This window comes from Astyanax mexicanus, chromosome 3 (assembly GCF_023375975.1).
Source record: "Astyanax mexicanus isolate ESR-SI-001 chromosome 3, AstMex3_surface, whole genome shotgun sequence".
NCBI lineage: Eukaryota > Metazoa > Chordata > Actinopteri > Characiformes > Acestrorhamphidae > Astyanax > Astyanax mexicanus.
In genome coordinates, this window is record NC_064410.1 from 9183109 (window position 1) to 9201370 (window position 18262).

Consider the following 18262-nt stretch of genomic DNA (forward strand, 5'->3'; position numbering starts at 1 on the left):
TCTCCTGACTTGGTCTGCAGTAAAGGTTGGTGGACTGGTGGAGCTGATTTGTCTGCCAGCTGATAGTGTTGATGGTGGTGATGATGAAGATGGAGGAAGTGAGGATAATGGTGGTGATGAAGATGGAGGAGATGGTGGTGGTGATGATGAAGATGGAGGTGAGGGTAATGGTGGTGATGAAGATGGTGGAGTTGGAGTTGAAGGTGATGGAGATAGTGATGATGGTGGAGATGGAGATGATGGTGGAGTTGAAGGTGATGTTGGGGGAGATGGAGATGATGGTGGTGCTGCAGGAGGGTAGGAGGAGAGGTCAGCAGGAGCAGGACAGTCAAACCTGTTGTAAAAATTGTTAAGCTGGTTTGCTCTGTCCACACCCCGATCTACTGGGTTGCCGTTGTTGTTCTTGCACCCAGTGATGGTTTTCATTGCATCCCAGACCTCCTTCATGTTGTTATCTTGCAGCTTTCTTTTCACCTTTTTCCTGTAAGACTCCTTGGCCTCTTTAAGACGTACCTTGAGTTCCCCCTGTACGCACTTCAGCTCTACCAGGTTTCCATCTTTGAACGCCCTCTTCTCTTGGTTGAGGGGGTCCTTGACGGTGCTGGTAATCCAGGGTTTGTTGTTTGGAAAGCAGCGTACAGTCTTTGTGGGAACAGCAACATCCATACAGAAATTCAAGTAGTCTGTAACACAGTGAGTCACCCCCTCAATGTCCTCTCCATGTGGGTGCAGTGGGACGCTCCAGTCAGTGGTGTCATAGCAATCCCTGAGGGCTTCCTCTGCTTCAGGAGACCAGACTCTGAATGAGCGTGTGGTAGTGGGCTGCCTCGGTACCAGTGGTTTGTACTGAGGCTGTAGGAAGACCCCCACCTTTCCGCTTCCCGCATAGCGCCTGGTCCCTGTGCGTCCTCACTGTAGAGAAGCTGGGTCGCTCCACGTTAGCATCCGGTGTGTCGTGGGTGAGCCAGGTCTCGGTGAAAAACAGCACGCTACAATCCCTGTAGAGCTTCTGATTCTTCATCAGACAGGCTAGCTCGTTGGTTTTGTTGGTCAGTGAGTTTACATTCCCCATAACCACCGATGGAACTGAGGGTTTGTACCTCCAGCACTTCTCCGTCCTCTTAGCCGTTAGCTTAGACTTTAGCTTAGCTCCGGCCCTGCAGCCGCGGTATTTCCTTCTCAGTTCCCCAGTATTGTGTGGACAATGCCCCCACATCCCGCGGGTCGAAGGGCCATAAACCCAATATTCCTCGCTGCCCTGCATGTTTACGATAGAAAGATCCTTAGGATATAAATAAGATGCACACTAGATGTGTGTAGTAGCACAGAGACGATAAATAAACGTAAGAAAACTTGAAAAAACACACAAAGGAGACGGAGCTACTGGAACAGGCAGCCACTCCCATCAGCGCCGGAAACTCAAAATTATGTTTTTTTGGTCCATGATGATGACTGGCTAATAAGCCGTTGTAGATTTCCAAGAGCATGAGAGGATAAGAAACCAAGCTGAGTGCGTGACTGGTGGCTTGTTGGTAACTCATTTTAAGGATTTAAATGAAAGCATTTATTATCCATCTTAGATCTTAGAATAATACAATTTAAAACATGGGTAATTAAACGCTATGCGTATATAATAATATTAATAATAATAATAATAATATTTTTTTATTATTATAAAAAATTATTAACGAAGGAACTGCATTTTCGTTTCGGGCGTACACCTTTTTTTGTACTTATGTATTGTGTTTTTATCATTTGGCGACACGTAGTGGCGATGCATTGAAATTACAACTAATAAGATATCCTTCATGCACACATTGTAGTTGAGCATTATTGGGTAACATAAAGTAAATTAATCAGACAATTTCATTGGCTTACAGAAATAATCGTTCAACGTGTTTTCACTTAGCCTAGATTATATAAACATGCGATGGAGTTGTTGGAGATGGCAGCGTTGGCATTATTAAAAAAAACATTGCTAATGGACAAATTCATGGAGAGCTCATTTACCGTCAATATTATTAGTCTAGATGGAAACAGGGGTCCATGAGCACATAGTGGATTTTTTTTCACCACCTGTTTTTTCTTAACCTAAGAAGTGTCTATTTTAAGGTTCTGACAGGTAACAGGATGAAATAATGTCCCATGACATTTATTTTTAACCCTTTAATGCATCTATGCTAATTCAGAACCGGAAAAGAATAATGAAGAAGATGGCCTAGCTCCTTGAGTTAAAAACCTATACAAAGACAAATTAGCACACTTTTCCATACAATTCTGGGTCAAGGAATTTAACGGAATGGTTATTGACTTAATTCTGGGACAAAACTATAAAAAATAGCAAAAAATGTTAATTTGCCTGTATGTTTTCACATTATACTAAAGCCCTGTGCACCGGATAAAAACATCATGAACGACTGTTTCTGTAAGCCAATGAAATTTACTGATTTTTTTTATTTACTTTATTTTACCCAATAATGCTTAGTACAATGTGTGCATAAAGGATATCTTATTAGTTGTAATTACAATGCATCTCCTGTAAGTGTCGCCAAATGACAAAAACACAATACATACTCACAAAAAAGGCGTACACCCGAAATGAAAGTGCCTGGGGGAACACACTTTCTCACGTTCAAGTCAAATTTAGTACATCTGACCGTGAGCGTGAAATATGGCGTACGCTATGTTTTTGTGCGTACGCACCTTTAGTATACATGAGGCCCCAGAATTGTATGGAAAAGTGTGCTCATTTGTCTGTATAGGTTTTTAACTCACGGAGCTATGCCATTTTCTTCATTATTTTTTTCCGGATCGGAATTAGCATAGATACATAATTAAAAAAACAGGGGCCTCATGTACTAAGACTTGCGTGGACTTCCTACTAAAATGTTCCGTACGCTCAGATCTGAAAAGTTCCGTATGCACAAAAAAATCCGGATTCATCAAACCGTGCGTAGGCAGAATCCCACTTACATTCTCTTAGTACATCACAATCAACTTGAAATCAAGCGCAAGTGCACGAAAACACCTGCCACGACTCCTCCCTCAATTACGCAGAATATAATGTTAGAATAATAATATTGATAATAATAATAATAAATAATCATTATAATTATTAATATTATATACACATAGCATTTAATTACCAATGTTTTAAATTGTATTATTCTAAGATGGATAATAAATGCTTTCATTTAAATGATTTAAATGAGTTGCTTACCAAGAAGCCACCTGTCACGCACTCAGCTTGTTTTCTTATCCTCTTATGCTCTTGGAAATCTAAAACGGCTTATAAGCCAGTCATCATCATGGGCCAAAAAAACATAATGGTCACGGAAAATGTGCTCTCAATGAATTTGGCCATTAGCAATATTTTCCAATAATGCCAACACTGCCATCTCCAACAACTCCAGCGCAAACCTTTATTCATGTTTATATAATCTAGGCTAAGTGGAAACACGTTGAATTATTATTTCTGTAAGCCAATGAAATTGTTTGATTAATTCACTTTATGTTACCCAGGAATGCTTACTACAATGTGTGCATAAAGGATTTCTTATTAGTTGTAATTTCAATGCATCTCCTCTAAGTGTCGCCAAATGACAAAAACACAATACATACGTACAAAAAAAGGCGTACGCCCGAAACGAAAGTGCCGTGGGGAAACGCACTTTCTCCCGTTCCAGTCAAATTTATTACATCTGACCGTGAGCGTGAGATATATAACCTAGAACCTAGAGGTTCAAATTCTTAATAAAAAAAGGCCAGATTAGACTTCATCTAAGCCAGCCTATGTTTGGAAGTGTTCATTGTACACATACTGTATATAAAGATGGACGCCGCCAATGAAAATGAAGCCAAAATCTTCCGCCATTTTGGGGATTCTGAGACGAGAGTCTGCGCAGTAGAGTCCAGAGGAGGGAGAAAGACTGTGGAGAGACAGCCTACTCATTTAAATAACCCCGCCCCTGAGGGCTGCCTCGCGGTCACAGGCTGCAGAGCGGAGCGGAGCGGAGCTGACGGTCTGTTATTGGTCCCGCCCATAACCAGCCCTTTTACAATAACCACACCTTTTTTGAATAGAGCTGAATAACGTTTTAAAAAACGAACTCTGTGAGAATATAAAAATTTGACAATATAATCAGAGGTTACACTAGCTGCTGCATTTAAATAATGGAGGTAGAATTACAGTATATTAGAAAAAAACGTGATTAAAAGTTGTCTGTTTTGCCATTGAAACCTATGGGGGTGGGTGGGGTTACACAGCTTTCTGCAGCCGAACAGCAGGGGGCGCCCGACCTGTGGTGGCTTCACTTTTGAGAGACGATGCTCTGTCCAGCTATATACAGTCTATGATTGTACACATGAAATCAAAATCAACCTGTACCGGAAAGATGGGAAGACGATGGAGATATAGGGGTGTGACGAGACACTAATATCACGAGACGAGACGAGACACGATATTGGGTTCACGAGAAAGAGACGAGACGGGATTTTAAAATATTTTTTTTAAGAAAACTTCAAAATTGAAAAATGGCTTGAAAATAGAGTTTTATTTGATAAAATCATATAACGCAAACTTAACAGACTGGTTTCTCTCATAAGAATAAAACTAACTAACCCTAGTGCAAACTACAACCAGTCATTAAGTATATGGTTTGTGTTTTTTTCTCCTAAAATACCGTTTATTGTTTCCACTGGAGCCAAAATGCAGCCAGATATACAAATTAAAAAGGGGGTATGCAGCCTATGCGACGCATAGGGGCGCTGCACTAAAGGTAGTGCCAAATGAAAGCCCCAAATATTTTTTTTCTCATGAGAAACAGCCAATCAGCTTGCTGGTTTTGTGGAGCGCCGTGGGCTAGTAATGACAGAACTTATCTACGTTTGCATACACCACAAACAGTGCGCGGTTGCACTCCTGCTGTGTTGCCAGATCCCGCCTAAAAAAGTCCACACTAAACTATTTTTCCCGCAAGACAGGTAAAAGCTTGACGAGAAATATTGTCACGTTTAAATCTCTCGCACACGAGATCTCGTCACACCCCTAGTATTTGTGCAAAGATACTTGTCCACGTTATACAGAAGCCAAAAACTAAATCACAAATCACATCCATAACAGATATTTAAATATCTTTTGTGGGCAGTTGAAGGTTGACCCACATTTTCCACAGTATAACCAATGAAACTTGATTGGTGCCACCTGTGTCACACAGAGAACAGGTCCAGAGGCGTGTTAAGAGCACTCCAGTGGGGGCGGAGTCACCTTTGTCTGTTTCTACATAAAAGCAGTTCCAGGTAACAGCAGAAACAGTCCTCAGTATTTCACAAAATTTCTAAGATGGCTCTAAAGCAGTGTGGGGTTGGGGTTTTGCTGGTTCTTGTGTTGGGAGTGTGTAATGCGCAGTTTGGTAATCCAGTTGGTGCTCCAGCTCAGCCAACTTTGCCAAATGTTCCTGGTTTAGGAGGAATCTCCAATTCTCCTCAAACTCCTCTGAGTGTTCAACTCAAACAAATGCTGGGTTCAGTGAAAAAGCTGACGTGGCATTATCCCCAAGCTCCAGTGCAACCTCAGCAGCCAGCAGTGCATTTTGAACCACCACAGCCTGTTCGTGCTACTAGTGTAGCTGTTCAGTGTAGCGAGAACAACGTGTACGTGCAGGTAAAGAAGGACTTCTTAGGAACTGGAGAACTAATAAGCCCAGCAGAGATCACACTTGGAGGCTGTGCAGCAACAGGAGAAGATTCTGCTGCTCAGGTTTACCTTTTTCAGTCTGAACTGCAGCTGTGTAATGGTGTGTCAATGGTGAGTTTGAAGGTGTGGGAATGGCTGCTCTGGGTCTGGAACCCTTTGTTGGCTTGGGTGTAATATTTTGTTTAATTTTTGCTTATTTTTCTGCAGATGACTGAGGATGAATTGGTGTATTACTTCAACATTATCTACGTCCCAAAAACCTCAACCCCATCATCTGTTGGATCTCCAGTAGTCAGGACGAAAAGCACTGTGGTGGGCATTGAGTGTCACTATCCACGGTAAGGAGCAGTCTGTTCGGTGTAGATGCTGCAACCAGAAGCAGGAGTCTGTATTGAGACTGTTTGGCTTGTTCACAGGAAGTTTAATGTGAGCAGCAATGCCCTCCTGCCTGCTTGGGTCCCTTATGCCGCTACTGTGACTGCTGAGGAACGTCTGGTCTTCTCTCTCAGGCTCATGATGGGTTTGTATTAAAGCACTGCAGGTAGTGTAAGGGTTAAACTGTCTCTAATGGTGCTGCTTCTTTCTCTCCAGATGACTGGCAGTTTGAGAGACCCTCTAACCAGTACATCCTGGGAGACTTCATCAACATTGAAGCTGCTGTGATGCAGTACAACCATGTTCCTCTGAGGATCTTTGTGGATAGCTGTGTGGCCACTACTGTGCCTGACCTGAACACGACTCCCAGATATTCCTTTATAGAGAATCATGGGTAAGCAGGCCTTTGTTAACTATCCATCTTCAGACTGGTTTGGAGTACAGCCTTCATCTGTCTGACTGTCCATCTTGGACACTTGTCTAACTGTTCCTCCTTCTAGGTGTCTGGTAGACGCTAAGCTTACAGGCTCACAGTCTCGTTTCCTGCCCCGGGTTCAGAGTGACAAGCTGCAGTTCCAGCTGGAAGCCTTTGTGTTTGAGCAGCAGAGAAGTGGCTTGGTAAGGAGGACTGCAGTGTTCTGTATAGCCAGTACTGTTCCTGTGGGCTTATGGTGTTTGCTCCTCTGCAGATTTACCTCACCTGCTTCTTGAAGGCGGCTGCTGCTGCTTCTGCTCCCACTGATGCTGTTCACAAGGCCTGTTCCTTCAGTAATAATGGGTGAGTTTTGGTAATGAAGCTTCAGATTTTGTGCAGTTGATCAGGTTACTGACCAGGGTTTGACTCTTTCAGATGGACTTCTGTGGATGGAGATTCCAGAGTTTGTAGCTGTTGTGATACAAACTGTGGCAGCAGGGCTGTGGGACATGTTCTGCCAGGTGCATGTAAGTATAGCAAACTCCGCTTGTTAAACCAGAAATGTAACTGCTTTACTTACCCCCCTGTTTCCTGTTTCAGCTCCACAGTGGCAAGGAAGTGTTTCCCTGGGTCCCATTAGGGTTAATGAGAAGGTGCCTTTCTGGTAATTGTAAACTTTCCTGAAGGAAAATAAACCTCTTTTGATGAATGACTGGCTTTTTGATTTCTTATTTGTAGTAGTAATCCACACATCCTGTCTACATCAATCTGTTGATGCAGGTTCAATTCTCCTGTGTAGCCTTGTACTTGAATTGGGTAAAAATGGTGCAGCAAGGCTTTATTTCTGAGAAGCCATTGGGAAGACTTCTTCTCCTTATGGTCTTTCTGTGATACAACTTGACAATCTTGTTAGACTGTACCATATGTGACTAAAGGGATACTGGAAAATCTTCCTAGGATGGGTCCTCAGTAGGACATTGCCATATTCACTGCAGCCTAGGCTGTGAGTAGCTTGGTTAATAGAGATTAAAAGATGTTTGAATCTGATTTTCTGCTCAGATTTGATTTGGAGATCTTGATGGTTTACATTAACAAGTGTTACTGAGCTGTATGTGTAATTTGAATGAATCTGTCCTTAAAACACACCTTATTTTAAATTTGTGCCAAACCTAAATAATACTTTATTTAGATTAGTGTCCTCTTACTTAGGGTGACCATTTTTATTATTATTTGGGTAAACCAGGACAGTTTGGAATGGGGGGATGGGGCACATATATACTGTGCCATGCACTCATTTAACATAGGCTGACATAATCCTACAACATATACAGTTTTATTAAAAATGCTTTTCAATAAGTCAATAACAATAAATTTAATTCAAAAGGCTTAATTTCCTGTAATTAATGAATAGCACAATGAAAAATGCTCATCTAAACATCCCTCACTAAACAAAAATTTTAACAGTAACTCAACTCAGAAGAACACGTGATACTCAGTTACCCTCAGTTATGAACAAAATATTGTGTGTTCTGTAGGCTATTGGGAAAAACATACATTTTCAAGTCCTTCTCTGTGCTTTTTTTGGCAGCAGTCCCTTAACTATGAGGGACATGAACACTTCACAAGGCTTCCCAGTTGTCTCGACCCGGTCAGAAAGTGGGGAAACTCTTGTAAATCATCGGTAAACATACACTTGAGCTTCAGCATGTTTCGTGTGTACTGAAAATCATGCTGTCTACGTTCTGATTAAGAACAGGGCTGCCCTCACTGACGCGGCTCTGGGATTGTCACACGCAGCACCGTGTGCAATGCCCTAGTGCCTGTAAAATTAATGGTCCAGTAAAGGTATATTAAAAACCAGGGCATTTCCTCACTTTTTTTTAAAAACCCGGGGCGCCCGGGACAGGACTTGAAATACGGACAGTTGGTCACCCTAGTCACGCCCCTACTTCTCCATCTTCTTCCCATCTTAACGGTAGAGGTTGACTTTGATTTCATGTGTACAATGAACACTTCCAGAACTAGGCTGGCATTTTAGATGAAGTCTAATCTGGCCTTTTTTTATTAAGAATTTGAACCTCTAGGTCAGGGGTGTCCGACCTTTTTTTTTTTCGGGGGCCAGAAGGAGAAATATATTTGAAGTCACAGGCCACAGACTCTATAATAAAACAAATAATGAAATATACCACTTTAAATAATATATTTTCCTGATTACTTTCATTTTCATTTACTATCTTTATCTATCTTTGACAGTGTTAAAAGCAAAAATTTTTCAAATTGATTTTTCAATTCATGAGGTCTCTTAATATTGAACTCCTTAATTACGGCAACTTTTAGACTCTTTGGCCCATTTTTTGCGCTAAAACTTTACAGCCTCTCCGCTTTTAGACCCTTTGACCCGTTCTTTTGCGCTAAAACTGCGCAGCCTCTCCGCTTTTAGACTCGTTTGCCCGTTTTTTCTGCGCTTCAACTTCACTCTCACCGCTTTTAGACTCTTTGGCCCGTTTCTGACACCTAGCGTTCAAACTTTGAATCTTTGAATATAAAAACCTGCTTAACAGCGGGCCAACTTTCATTCTATTTATGAAATACCTCGTGGGCCGCTCCACAAAAGGAAACGGGCCGCAAATGGCCCGCGGGCCGTAGTTTGGACACCCCTGCTCTAGGTTCTAGGTTCATGGCATCTGTGTGTGTGTCTGTACGGCTGAGAGTTGTGTTCAGTAAAAGAGTATTCTGCTAAGCTGTTGTAGGGAATTCCTACGCACAAGAACACAACACTAGGGAGCCGAATTGTCCAGTGGTCTAAATCACTGCCACTATGAGCGGAAGGTCGCAGGTTTGAACCCCCTCTCATGCAGCTTTGCCATCATGCTGCCGGCGCTCAGAGGGAGCAAAATTGTCCCTGCTCCCTCCGGCTTGGTAGATGGCGCTCTCTCCCCACATCACTACAGGGTGATATCCACAGCACAGGGCATCTGTGAGCTGATGTACTGAAACTGAACGGAACTGCACTGCACTGCAAGCGAGCTGGCTGCTCAGGAATAATGTATCAGGAGCAGCTCGAAAAGAAGCGGTGGCTGACTTCAAATGTATCAGAGAAAGCATGTGCTAGGGGCCTCATGTACTAAGACTTTTGTGGACTTCCTACTAAAATGTTACGTACGCACAGACCTGAAATGTTCCGTAAACACAAAATTTATCAAACCGTGCATAGACAGAATCCCACATACATTCTTTTAGTAAATCTCAATCAACTTGAAATCAAGCGCAAATGCACAAAAACATCACACCTGCCACGAATTCTCCCTCAGTTACGCAGAGTATAATGGCAGTCATCATCATGGGCCAAAAAAACATAATGGTCACGGAAAATGCGCTCTCAATGAATTTGGCCATTAGTAATATTTTCCAATAATGCCAACGCTGCATCTCCAACAACTCCTGCGCAAACTTTTATTCATGTTTATATAATCTAGGCTAAGTGGAAACACGTTGAATGATTATTTCTGTAAGCCAATGAAATTTTCTGATTAATTTACTTTATTTTACCCAATAATGCTTACTACAATGTGTCCGTGAGATATAGCGTACGCAATGTTTTTGTGCGCATGCACCTTTAGTACATGAGGCGGTATGTTGGAGCATTACTAGTGATAGGGGGAGTCCTAATAAGTGGGTTGGGTAATTGGCCACGTAATTTAGAGATAACCAGTTATTTAATGTTAATATCTCTACTGCTCTCTGGATGTATTGGTCTCTTATTTGCTTATTAACAGATACAATGCGCACAAAGCTGTTGTCATGTCTGTTACCGTTTGTAAAATCGCAAAACACACTATGGATTTAAAAACTCTCTCATAAATCTTCAGAAGCGTAAAAGTGTAAAAAAAAAAGAGATTGAGAGTGCATTTCCGGGGCTGGGCGGTGCATGTGCACTGTGAAGCTCCCATTGCCCACCCCCAACCTAATTTCATTGGCCACGGAAGGTTTTGCGCTTGAGAGTGCATTTCCGGGGCCTGACAGTGCACTTGCACTGTGAAGCCCCTGTTGCACACAGACCCCTCTCAATCTGTCACATGTTCTTAACAGCTCACACTTTTTGATTTTATATTTATTAAGCCTCTTTTCAGTATCAAACGTTTTGATCAAAGTTAATATAACTTGTATTTGATGTCATTTCTATTCACTTGAATAGTTTGGTTCTTGATTGATGGAGTTTTTGGATTTCATAACATGACAAATTAAAAGGATTTATATTAATAGAGCAACAAGGAAACATTTTTTCCATGCAACTGTAATATTTGATTGAATAAATAATATACTGAGAGGTATTTAACATTAAGGAGTAATTACATTCATTTTATTAGATTTGGTTACATTTTACATTTTACATATTACATTTATAAGTTACATCTGGCCCTCAGAGGACAGACAATATGCCAATGTGGCCCTCGGCCAAAATTAATTTGACACCTGTCTTAGTACATTGCAATCAACTTGAAATCAAGCTCAAATGCACAAAAACATCACACCTGCCATGTCTCCTCCCTCAATTACGCAGAGTATAATGTTATAATAATAATAATAATAATAATAATAATAACAATAAAAAAAAATAATAATAATAATAATATGCTTGAGTATAATATGCAAGTCAAGAAAGAAAAGTGTTGCAAGACACATTGCGTAATAACTTATAATTACCCATGTTTTAAATGTATTATTCTAGGATGGATAATAAATGCTTTCATTTAAATGAGTTGCTTACCAAGAAGCCACCCGTCACGCACTCAGCTTGTTTTCTTATCCTCTTATGCTCTTGGAAATCTAAAACGGCTTATAAGCCAGTCATCATCATGGGCCAAAAAACATAATGGTCACAGAAAATGCGCTCTCAATGAATTTGGCCGTTAGTAATATTTTCCAATAATGCCAACATTGCCATCTCCAACAACTCCAGCGCAAACCTTTATTCATGTTTATATAATCTAGGCTAAGTGGAAACACGTTGAATGATTATTTCTGTAAGCCAAAGACATTTTCTGATTAATTTACTTTATTTTACCCAATATGCCTAACTACAATGTGTGCATAAAGGATATCTTAATATTTGTAATTTCAATGCATCGCCACTAAGTGTCGCCAAATGACAAAAACACAATACATACGTACAAAAAAACAGGCGTACGCCCGAAACAACAGTGCCGTGGGGAAACGCACTTTCTCACGTTCAAGTCAAATTTAGTACATCTGAGCGTGAAATATGGCATACACAATGTTTTTGTGCGTACGCACCTTTAGTACATGAGCCCCCAGGTGTGTTGGAGCATTACTAGTGATAGGGGGAGTCCTAATGAGTGGGTTGGGTAATTGGCCATGTAAATTGGGGAAAATGGGGAAAAAAAAAAATATATATATATATTTTTTTCTTCTTAGAGATAAGTATGCACCTACTTCCTAGAAAGTGTTCCTTAGTTGGGTAGAACTGAAAGAAAGTTTTTTTATTCACCATGGAACAGATTCTGTGATAATACACGACTTGGGATGGCTGTTTTTTTTTTTGTTTTGTTTTTTTAGTTCCAGAGTTCACAAATGCATATTTAATTCCCGAGAATGTACCAAACTCTTGAGTTGGCCACTGCTAATTTTTCCACTATAATTCTGATGGACTTCTTCTGCTTTTTAGATGAATGGTGGTCTGTTTCACTTCCATTGAGAAGTCCACACATGGAATCCACGCCAGACCTTTTACCTGTTTAACTGATGATGGGAATACCTCATGGACCCCAAAAAATGGCTGTAATTCCAAAAAGCTTTATGGGGTATTTTTGTTCAACATCTTGAATTTAACCTGAACGTCTACATTTCAATTAAATCTGTCTTTTCATTTCAAATCCAGTGTGGTGGCGTGCAGAACCTAAATGAAGTATATTTCTGGACATAACTGTATAAATGGCACAGATATTTTTATATCTAACTGTTCTGGGCAATTTTAGTATGGACAACATTTTCCACAATACGACCAATGAACCTCCTACAGCGGATCACATTGAACTTGATTGGTGTCACCTGTGTCACACAAACAGCAGGTCTAGAGGCGTGTTAAGAGCACTCCAATGGGGGCGGAGTCACCTTTGTCTGTTTCTACATAAAAGCAGTTCCAGGTAACAGCAGAAACAGTCCTCAGTATTTCACAGAATTTTTAAGATGGCTCTAAAACAGTGTGGGGTTGGGGTTTTGCTGGTTCTTGTGTTGGGAGTGTGTCATGCACAGTTTGGTAATCCAGTTGGTGCTCCAGCTCAGCCAAAACAGACAACTTTGCCAAATGTTCCTGGCTTAGGAGGAATCTCCAATTCTCCTCAAACTCCTCTGAGTGTTCAACTCAAACAAATGCTGGGTCCAGTGAAAAAGCTGACGTGGCATTATCCCCAAGCTCCAGTGCAGCCTCAGCAGCCAGCAGTGCATTTTGAACCACCACAGCCTGTTCGTGCTACTAGTGTAGCTGTTCAGTGTAGCGAGAACAACGTGTACGTGCAGGTAAAGAAGGACTTCTTAGGAACTGGAGAACTAATAAGCCCAGCAGAGATCACACTTGGAGGCTGTGCAGCAACAGGAGAAGATTCTGCTGCTCAGGTTTACCTTTTTCAGTCTGAACTGCAGCTGTGTAACAGTGTGTCAATGGTGAGTTTGAAGGTGTGGGAATGGCTGCTCTGGGTCTGGAACCCTTTGTTGGCTTGGGTGTAATATTTGGTTTAATTTTTGCTTTTTTTTTCTGCAGATGACTGAGGATGAATTGGTATATTCCTTCAACATTATCTACGTCCCAAAAACCTCAACCCCATCATCTGTTGGATCTCCAGTAGTCAGGACGAAAAGCACTGTGGTGGGCATTGAGTGTCACTATCCACGGTAAGGAGCAGTGTGTGTTCGGTGTAGATGCTGCAACCAGAAGCAGGAGTCTGTATTGAGACTGTTTGGCTTGTTCACAGGAAGTTTAATGTTAGCAGCAATGCCCTCCTGCCTGCTTGGATCCCTTATGCCGCTACTGTGACTGCTGAGGAACGTCTGGTCTTCTCTCTCAGGCTCATGATGGGTTTGTATTGGAGCACTGCAGGTAGTGTAAGGGTTAAACTGTCTCTAATGGTGCTGCTTCTTTCTCTCCAGATGACTGGCAGTTTGAGAGACCCTCTAACCAGTACATCCTGGGAGACTTCATCAACATTGAAGCTGCTGTGATTCAGTACAACCATGTTCCTCTGAGGATCTTTGTGGATAGCTGTGTGGCCACTACTGTGCCAGACCTGAACACGACTGCCAGATATTCCTTTATAGAGAATCATGGGTAAGCAGGCCTCTGCTAACTATCCATCTTCAGACTGGTTTGGAGTACAGCCTTCATCTGTCTGACTGTCTATCTTGGACACTTGTCTAACTGTTCCTCCTTCTAGGTGTCTGGTAGACGCTAAGCTTACAGGCTCACAGTCTCGTTTCCTGCCCCGGGTTCAGTGGGACAAGCTGCAGTTCCAGCTGGAAGCCTTTGTGTTTGAGCAGCAGAGAAGTGGCTTGGTAAGGAGGACTGCAGTGTTCTGTATAGCCAGTACTGTTCCTGTGGGCTTATGGTGTTTGCTCCTCTGCAGATTTACCTCACCTGCTTCTTGAAGGCGGCTGCTGCTGCTTCTGCTCCCACTGATGCTGTTCACAAGGCCTGTTCCTTCAGTAATAATGGGTGAGTTTTGGTAATGAAGCTTCAGATTTTGTGCAGTTGATCAGGTTACTGACCAGGGTTTGACTCTTTCAGATGGACTTCTGTGGATGGAGATTCCAGAGTTTGTAGCTGTTGTGATACGAGCTGTGGCAGCAGGGATGTGGGACAGGTTCTGCCAGGTGCAGGTAGGTGTATCAAACATTGCTTGATAATTCAGAATTGTGTAACTTCTTTACCCACCCTTGTTTCCTGTTTCAGCTCCACAGTGGCAAGGAAGTGTTTCCCTGGGTCCCATTAGGGTTAATGAGAAGGTGCCTTTCTGGTAATTGTAAACTTTCCTGAAGGAAATAAACCTCTTTTGATGAATGACTGGCTTTTTGATTTCTTATGTGTGGTAGTAATCCACACATCCTGTCTACATCAATCTGTTGATGCAGGTTCAATTCTGCTGTGTAGCCTTGTACTTGAATTGGGTAAAAATGGTGCAGCAAGGCTTTATTTCTGAGAAGCCATTGGGAAGACTTCTTCTCCTTATGGTCTTTCTGTGATACAACTTGACAACAATCTTGTTAGACTGTACCATATGTGACTAAAGGGATACTGGAAAATCTGCCTAGGATGGGTCCTCAGTAGGACATTGCCATATTCACTGCAGCCTAGGTTGTGAGTAGCTTGGTTATAATAGAGATTAAAAGATGTTTGAATTGTTTGAATCTGATTTTCTGCTCAGATTTGATTTGGAGATCTTGATGTTTTACATTAACAAGTGTTACTGAGCTGTATGTGTAATTTGAATGAATCTGTCCTTAAAACACACCTTTTAAATTTGTGCAAAACCTAAATAATACTTTATTTAGATTAGTGTCCTCTTACTTGGAGTGACAATTTTTTTTAAAACTTGGGTAAACCAGGACACTTTGGAATGGGGGGATGGGGCACATATATACTGTGGCATGCACTCATTTAACATAGGCTGACATAATCCTACAACATATACAGTTTTATTAAAAATGCTTTTCAATAAAAAAAAAAATGCTTTTTTTGGTGGCCTTGGGATAGCATCTCTGCTTTTTGCAGATGATGTGGTCCTATTGGCTTCATCAGCTCGTGATCTACAACTCGCACTGGAGCAGTTCGCAGCCGAGTGTGAAATGGCCGGGATGAGAATCAGCGCCTCCAAGTCCGAGGCCATGGTCCTGAGCCGGAAAAGGGTAGAATGCCTTCTCCGGGTTGGGGAGGAGGTCCTGCCTCAAGTGGAGGAGTTTAAGTATCTTGGGGTCTTGTTCACGAATGAGGGAAAGATGGAGCGGGAGATCGACAGACGGATCGGTGCTGTGTCAGCAGTCATGCGGGCGCTGTACAGATCCGTCGTGGTGAAGAGAGCTGAGCCAAAAAGCAAAGCTCTCGGTTTACCGGTCGATCTACGTTCCTACCCTCATCTATGGTCATGAGCTTTGGGTCATGACCGAAAGAACGAGATCACGGATACAAGCGGCCGAAATGAGTTTCCTCCGCAGGGTGTCTGGGCTCTCCCTTAGAGATAGGGTGAGAAGCTCAGTCATCCGGGAGGGACTCAGAGTAGAGCCGCTGCTTCTCCACATCGAGCGGAGCCAGTTGAGGTGGCTTGGGCATCTGATTAGGATGCCTCCTGGACGCCTCCCTGGTGAGGCGTTCCGGGCACGTCCCACCGGGAGGAGGCCCAGAGGAAGACCCAGGACACGCTGGAGGGACTATGTCTCTCGGCTGGCCTGGGAACGCCTTGGAATTCCCCCGGACGAGCTGGCCCAAGTGGCTGGGGAGAGGGAAGTCTGGGTTTCCCTGCTTAGGCTGCTGCCTAACTCAGTTTTAAATGTTCTTTTTGTGTTTTCTATTTATTTCATTTCATTCATTTATTTATTTGCAGAGAGTGCTCAGTGTGAAGCTCGCTTGACCATCTAAGAATCATCTTGGTGCCAAGAATCTCTTAGGAAATCCACTCCTGGCTAGTATTTTAATGTAATCTCATCAGCACCTTTTCATTTTCAACCCTTTATTTTTACATTGTAAACTGTATGTAATACTAAAAATCCAAAAAGGCTTTTTGTTATTGTTGCCAACAATCACATTTAAATAAAGGTTTTAAATTACACTTTGCATTCTGAGATTTTTTTTGTCATATTTTTATACACTTCATTGATTTAGCAGTATTTTTCTTTTTAGCTAAGCGCCGTTTAACTCTTTAAATATATACCTACATTTTATGTAAGTATTTGGGGTGAAATTAATTAATTTGTTTATTTACTATACGCATTATTGTATTATATTTATTACTGTACAGTATGTATCAAAAGGCATGTAAGACCTCAAAAATAGCAAGCAATTTTGTTTGATCAAAAGGTGAATTTCAGTAGCAAGTCCCAGCTTGCAGATGTACTACCCAAGCTATTCACTGGTGGTGTGTGAAAGAATTTATCCCTAGATTTGGGCCTCTCATCCCATCCTGTTTCACCAATCACAGACCACAACAAATTCATATTCATTTAGAAACAATACTCATGTTGAGTTCAGAAATCAATATTTTGAGCTATAACCCTGATTGAACCCCATTGAAAACCTCTGGAATGTAATCAAGAGGAAACTGGATGGACACAAGCCATCAAACCAAACTGAACTGCTTGAATGTTTACACCAGGGGTGGCATAAGGTCACCCAAAGGAGTGTGAAAGACTAGTGGAGGAGAACATGCCAAGAAAATGCCATGCCATGCCATGAAGCTGAATAAAAAAAAAATCAGGGTTATTCCACCAAATACTGATTTCTGATTTCTTAAAACATTAATATTGTTGTTTCTAAAGTAATATGACATTTTTCCTATGTATTATTTGAGGTTTGAAAGCTCTTTTTTGTTATTTCAGCCATTTCTTATTTTCTGCAAATAAATGCTCTAAATAACAATATTTGTATTTGGAATTTGAGGAATTTAGTGTTTGCTGTATATACTTGTTTTAATATATTTAACTATGTGTTATGCTTTCTAAATTATAATATTTCCTTGAGTTTTACACTGTTTGAAGAAGTATACATTTCATACTTGTTTTTGAAAACTCTACAGTGTGTAGATATTTGTTGCACTTAAACTTCCAACCTGTAGGGGTTGCTTTAGTTAGCAAAGCAATCTGTGGAACACATTAGCGCCTCTGTTTATTTCACCAGAAGTTGCCAGTGTTTAATTTTTCATTGTTACTGTTTCAATGTTAATGGTGATAGTGTGAAATATCTGTGAAATATTTTCAACAGAGACATTAGGGGTGTGCCTGCATTTAACTTGCTTTCCCATCTATGTTTTGGGCTGCTCAGAAATGCTGTGAATCTGTAGACTCACAACATATTTTAGAAACAAATGGTAAGTATATTTTTGTCATCCACACTTAGGATGTCCACAAATATATAGTAGTGTGGTACTGTAGTGTATCAGCAGTAATTCTAATGTTTATAATTTACACAGACGCTTGCAAAGACCATATATTACTTTTAACATTACCATCCACAGTGGACTGCAAAGGGTGTGGTAATGATTGGCTAGAATTGTCAGTGGAAAAACACAGGTGAAACCACAGAAACCACATTCACATTCAATGCAAGACACCCAACACACACATGCCACAGGTCAATGGCATTTGGTGACATTTCATGATATTTGACACAATATTCATACCCCTTGTTCACATTTTGTCACCTTACAACCACAAAATTAATTGATTTTAAGTGATAGACCAAAACAAAATAACACATAGTTTTGAAGTAGAACAAACATTATACTTGGTTTTCAAAATTTACAACACTTAATTACAGTGTCTATAGAAAGTATTCATACCATACTGAAGTCCTTGCCTATTGTCACATTGTACACTGAAAATCAGAATAAAACCAGCTGTTCCTTGACAAGTTCACTACTAGTAATGCATGGTAGCACCATGGTTGGAAAGATGCTTTTTAAAAGAGCTTTCTGATAGATTTGTGGAAAGGAACAAGTTAGAACGATTTCAGCAGCTTTCTACGGTGGCCGAGAAAGCCCAACGCAGTGCAAATTGAA

General features: G+C 41.2%; 3 protein-coding genes and 1 long non-coding RNA gene across 4 annotated transcripts in view; 3 read left to right on the forward strand and 1 right to left on the reverse strand.

The window, feature by feature from the left end:
- Positions 1-18262, forward strand: part of LOC111196314 (zona pellucida sperm-binding protein 3-like) — an 81254-nt gene that overhangs the window by 33181 nt on the left and 29811 nt on the right. The gene's annotated exons all lie outside the window — the stretch shown is intronic.
- LOC107197260 (zona pellucida sperm-binding protein 3-like) lies at positions 5302-7198 on the forward strand. Its single transcript, XM_022685513.2, has 8 exons — positions 5302-5806; positions 5903-6033; positions 6112-6215; positions 6287-6464; positions 6571-6688; positions 6760-6848; positions 6921-7012; positions 7086-7198. The coding sequence occupies exons 1-8, from the start codon at positions 5342-5344 to the stop codon at positions 7151-7153; spliced, it is 1245 nt and encodes a 414-aa protein (XP_022541234.2). The 5' UTR covers positions 5302-5341; the 3' UTR covers positions 7154-7198.
- On the forward strand, positions 12659-14556 carry LOC111196313 (zona pellucida sperm-binding protein 3). The gene is made up of 8 exons (XM_049475822.1): positions 12659-13166; positions 13264-13394; positions 13475-13578; positions 13650-13827; positions 13934-14051; positions 14123-14211; positions 14284-14375; positions 14449-14556. Exons 1-8 carry the CDS (start codon positions 12693-12695, stop codon positions 14514-14516), a joined length of 1254 nt encoding a protein of 417 aa, XP_049331779.1. The 5' UTR covers positions 12659-12692; the 3' UTR covers positions 14517-14556.
- The window catches only part of LOC125799352 (uncharacterized), a 37773-nt gene continuing 32773 nt past the window's right edge, over positions 13263-18262 (reverse strand). Inside the window, exon 2 of the long non-coding RNA XR_007438266.1 lies at positions 13263-13316. This is a non-coding gene — a long non-coding RNA (uncharacterized LOC125799352). The remainder of the gene's footprint in view (positions 13317-18262) is intronic.

Excerpts from the sequence above, each read along its gene's own strand:
- LOC107197260 (XM_022685513.2), top strand. The coding sequence starts at position 5,342 with ATGGCTCTAAAGCAGTGTGGGGTTGGGGTTTTGCTGGTTCTTGTGTTG. Across the intron at positions 6,034-6,111 it reads ATTGAGTGTCACTATCCACG|GAAGTTTAATGTGAGCAGCA; the intron begins GTAAGGAGCAGT and ends GCTTGTTCACAG. Across the intron at positions 6,216-6,286 it reads CTCTCTCAGGCTCATGATGG|ATGACTGGCAGTTTGAGAGA; the intron begins GTTTGTATTAAA and ends CTTTCTCTCCAG.
- LOC111196313 (XM_049475822.1), top strand. The coding sequence starts at position 12,693 with ATGGCTCTAAAACAGTGTGGGGTTGGGGTTTTGCTGGTTCTTGTGTTG. Across the intron at positions 13,167-13,263 it reads TGTGTAACAGTGTGTCAATG|ATGACTGAGGATGAATTGGT; the intron begins GTGAGTTTGAAG and ends TTTTTTCTGCAG. Across the intron at positions 14,052-14,122 it reads AGCAGCAGAGAAGTGGCTTG|ATTTACCTCACCTGCTTCTT; the intron begins GTAAGGAGGACT and ends GCTCCTCTGCAG.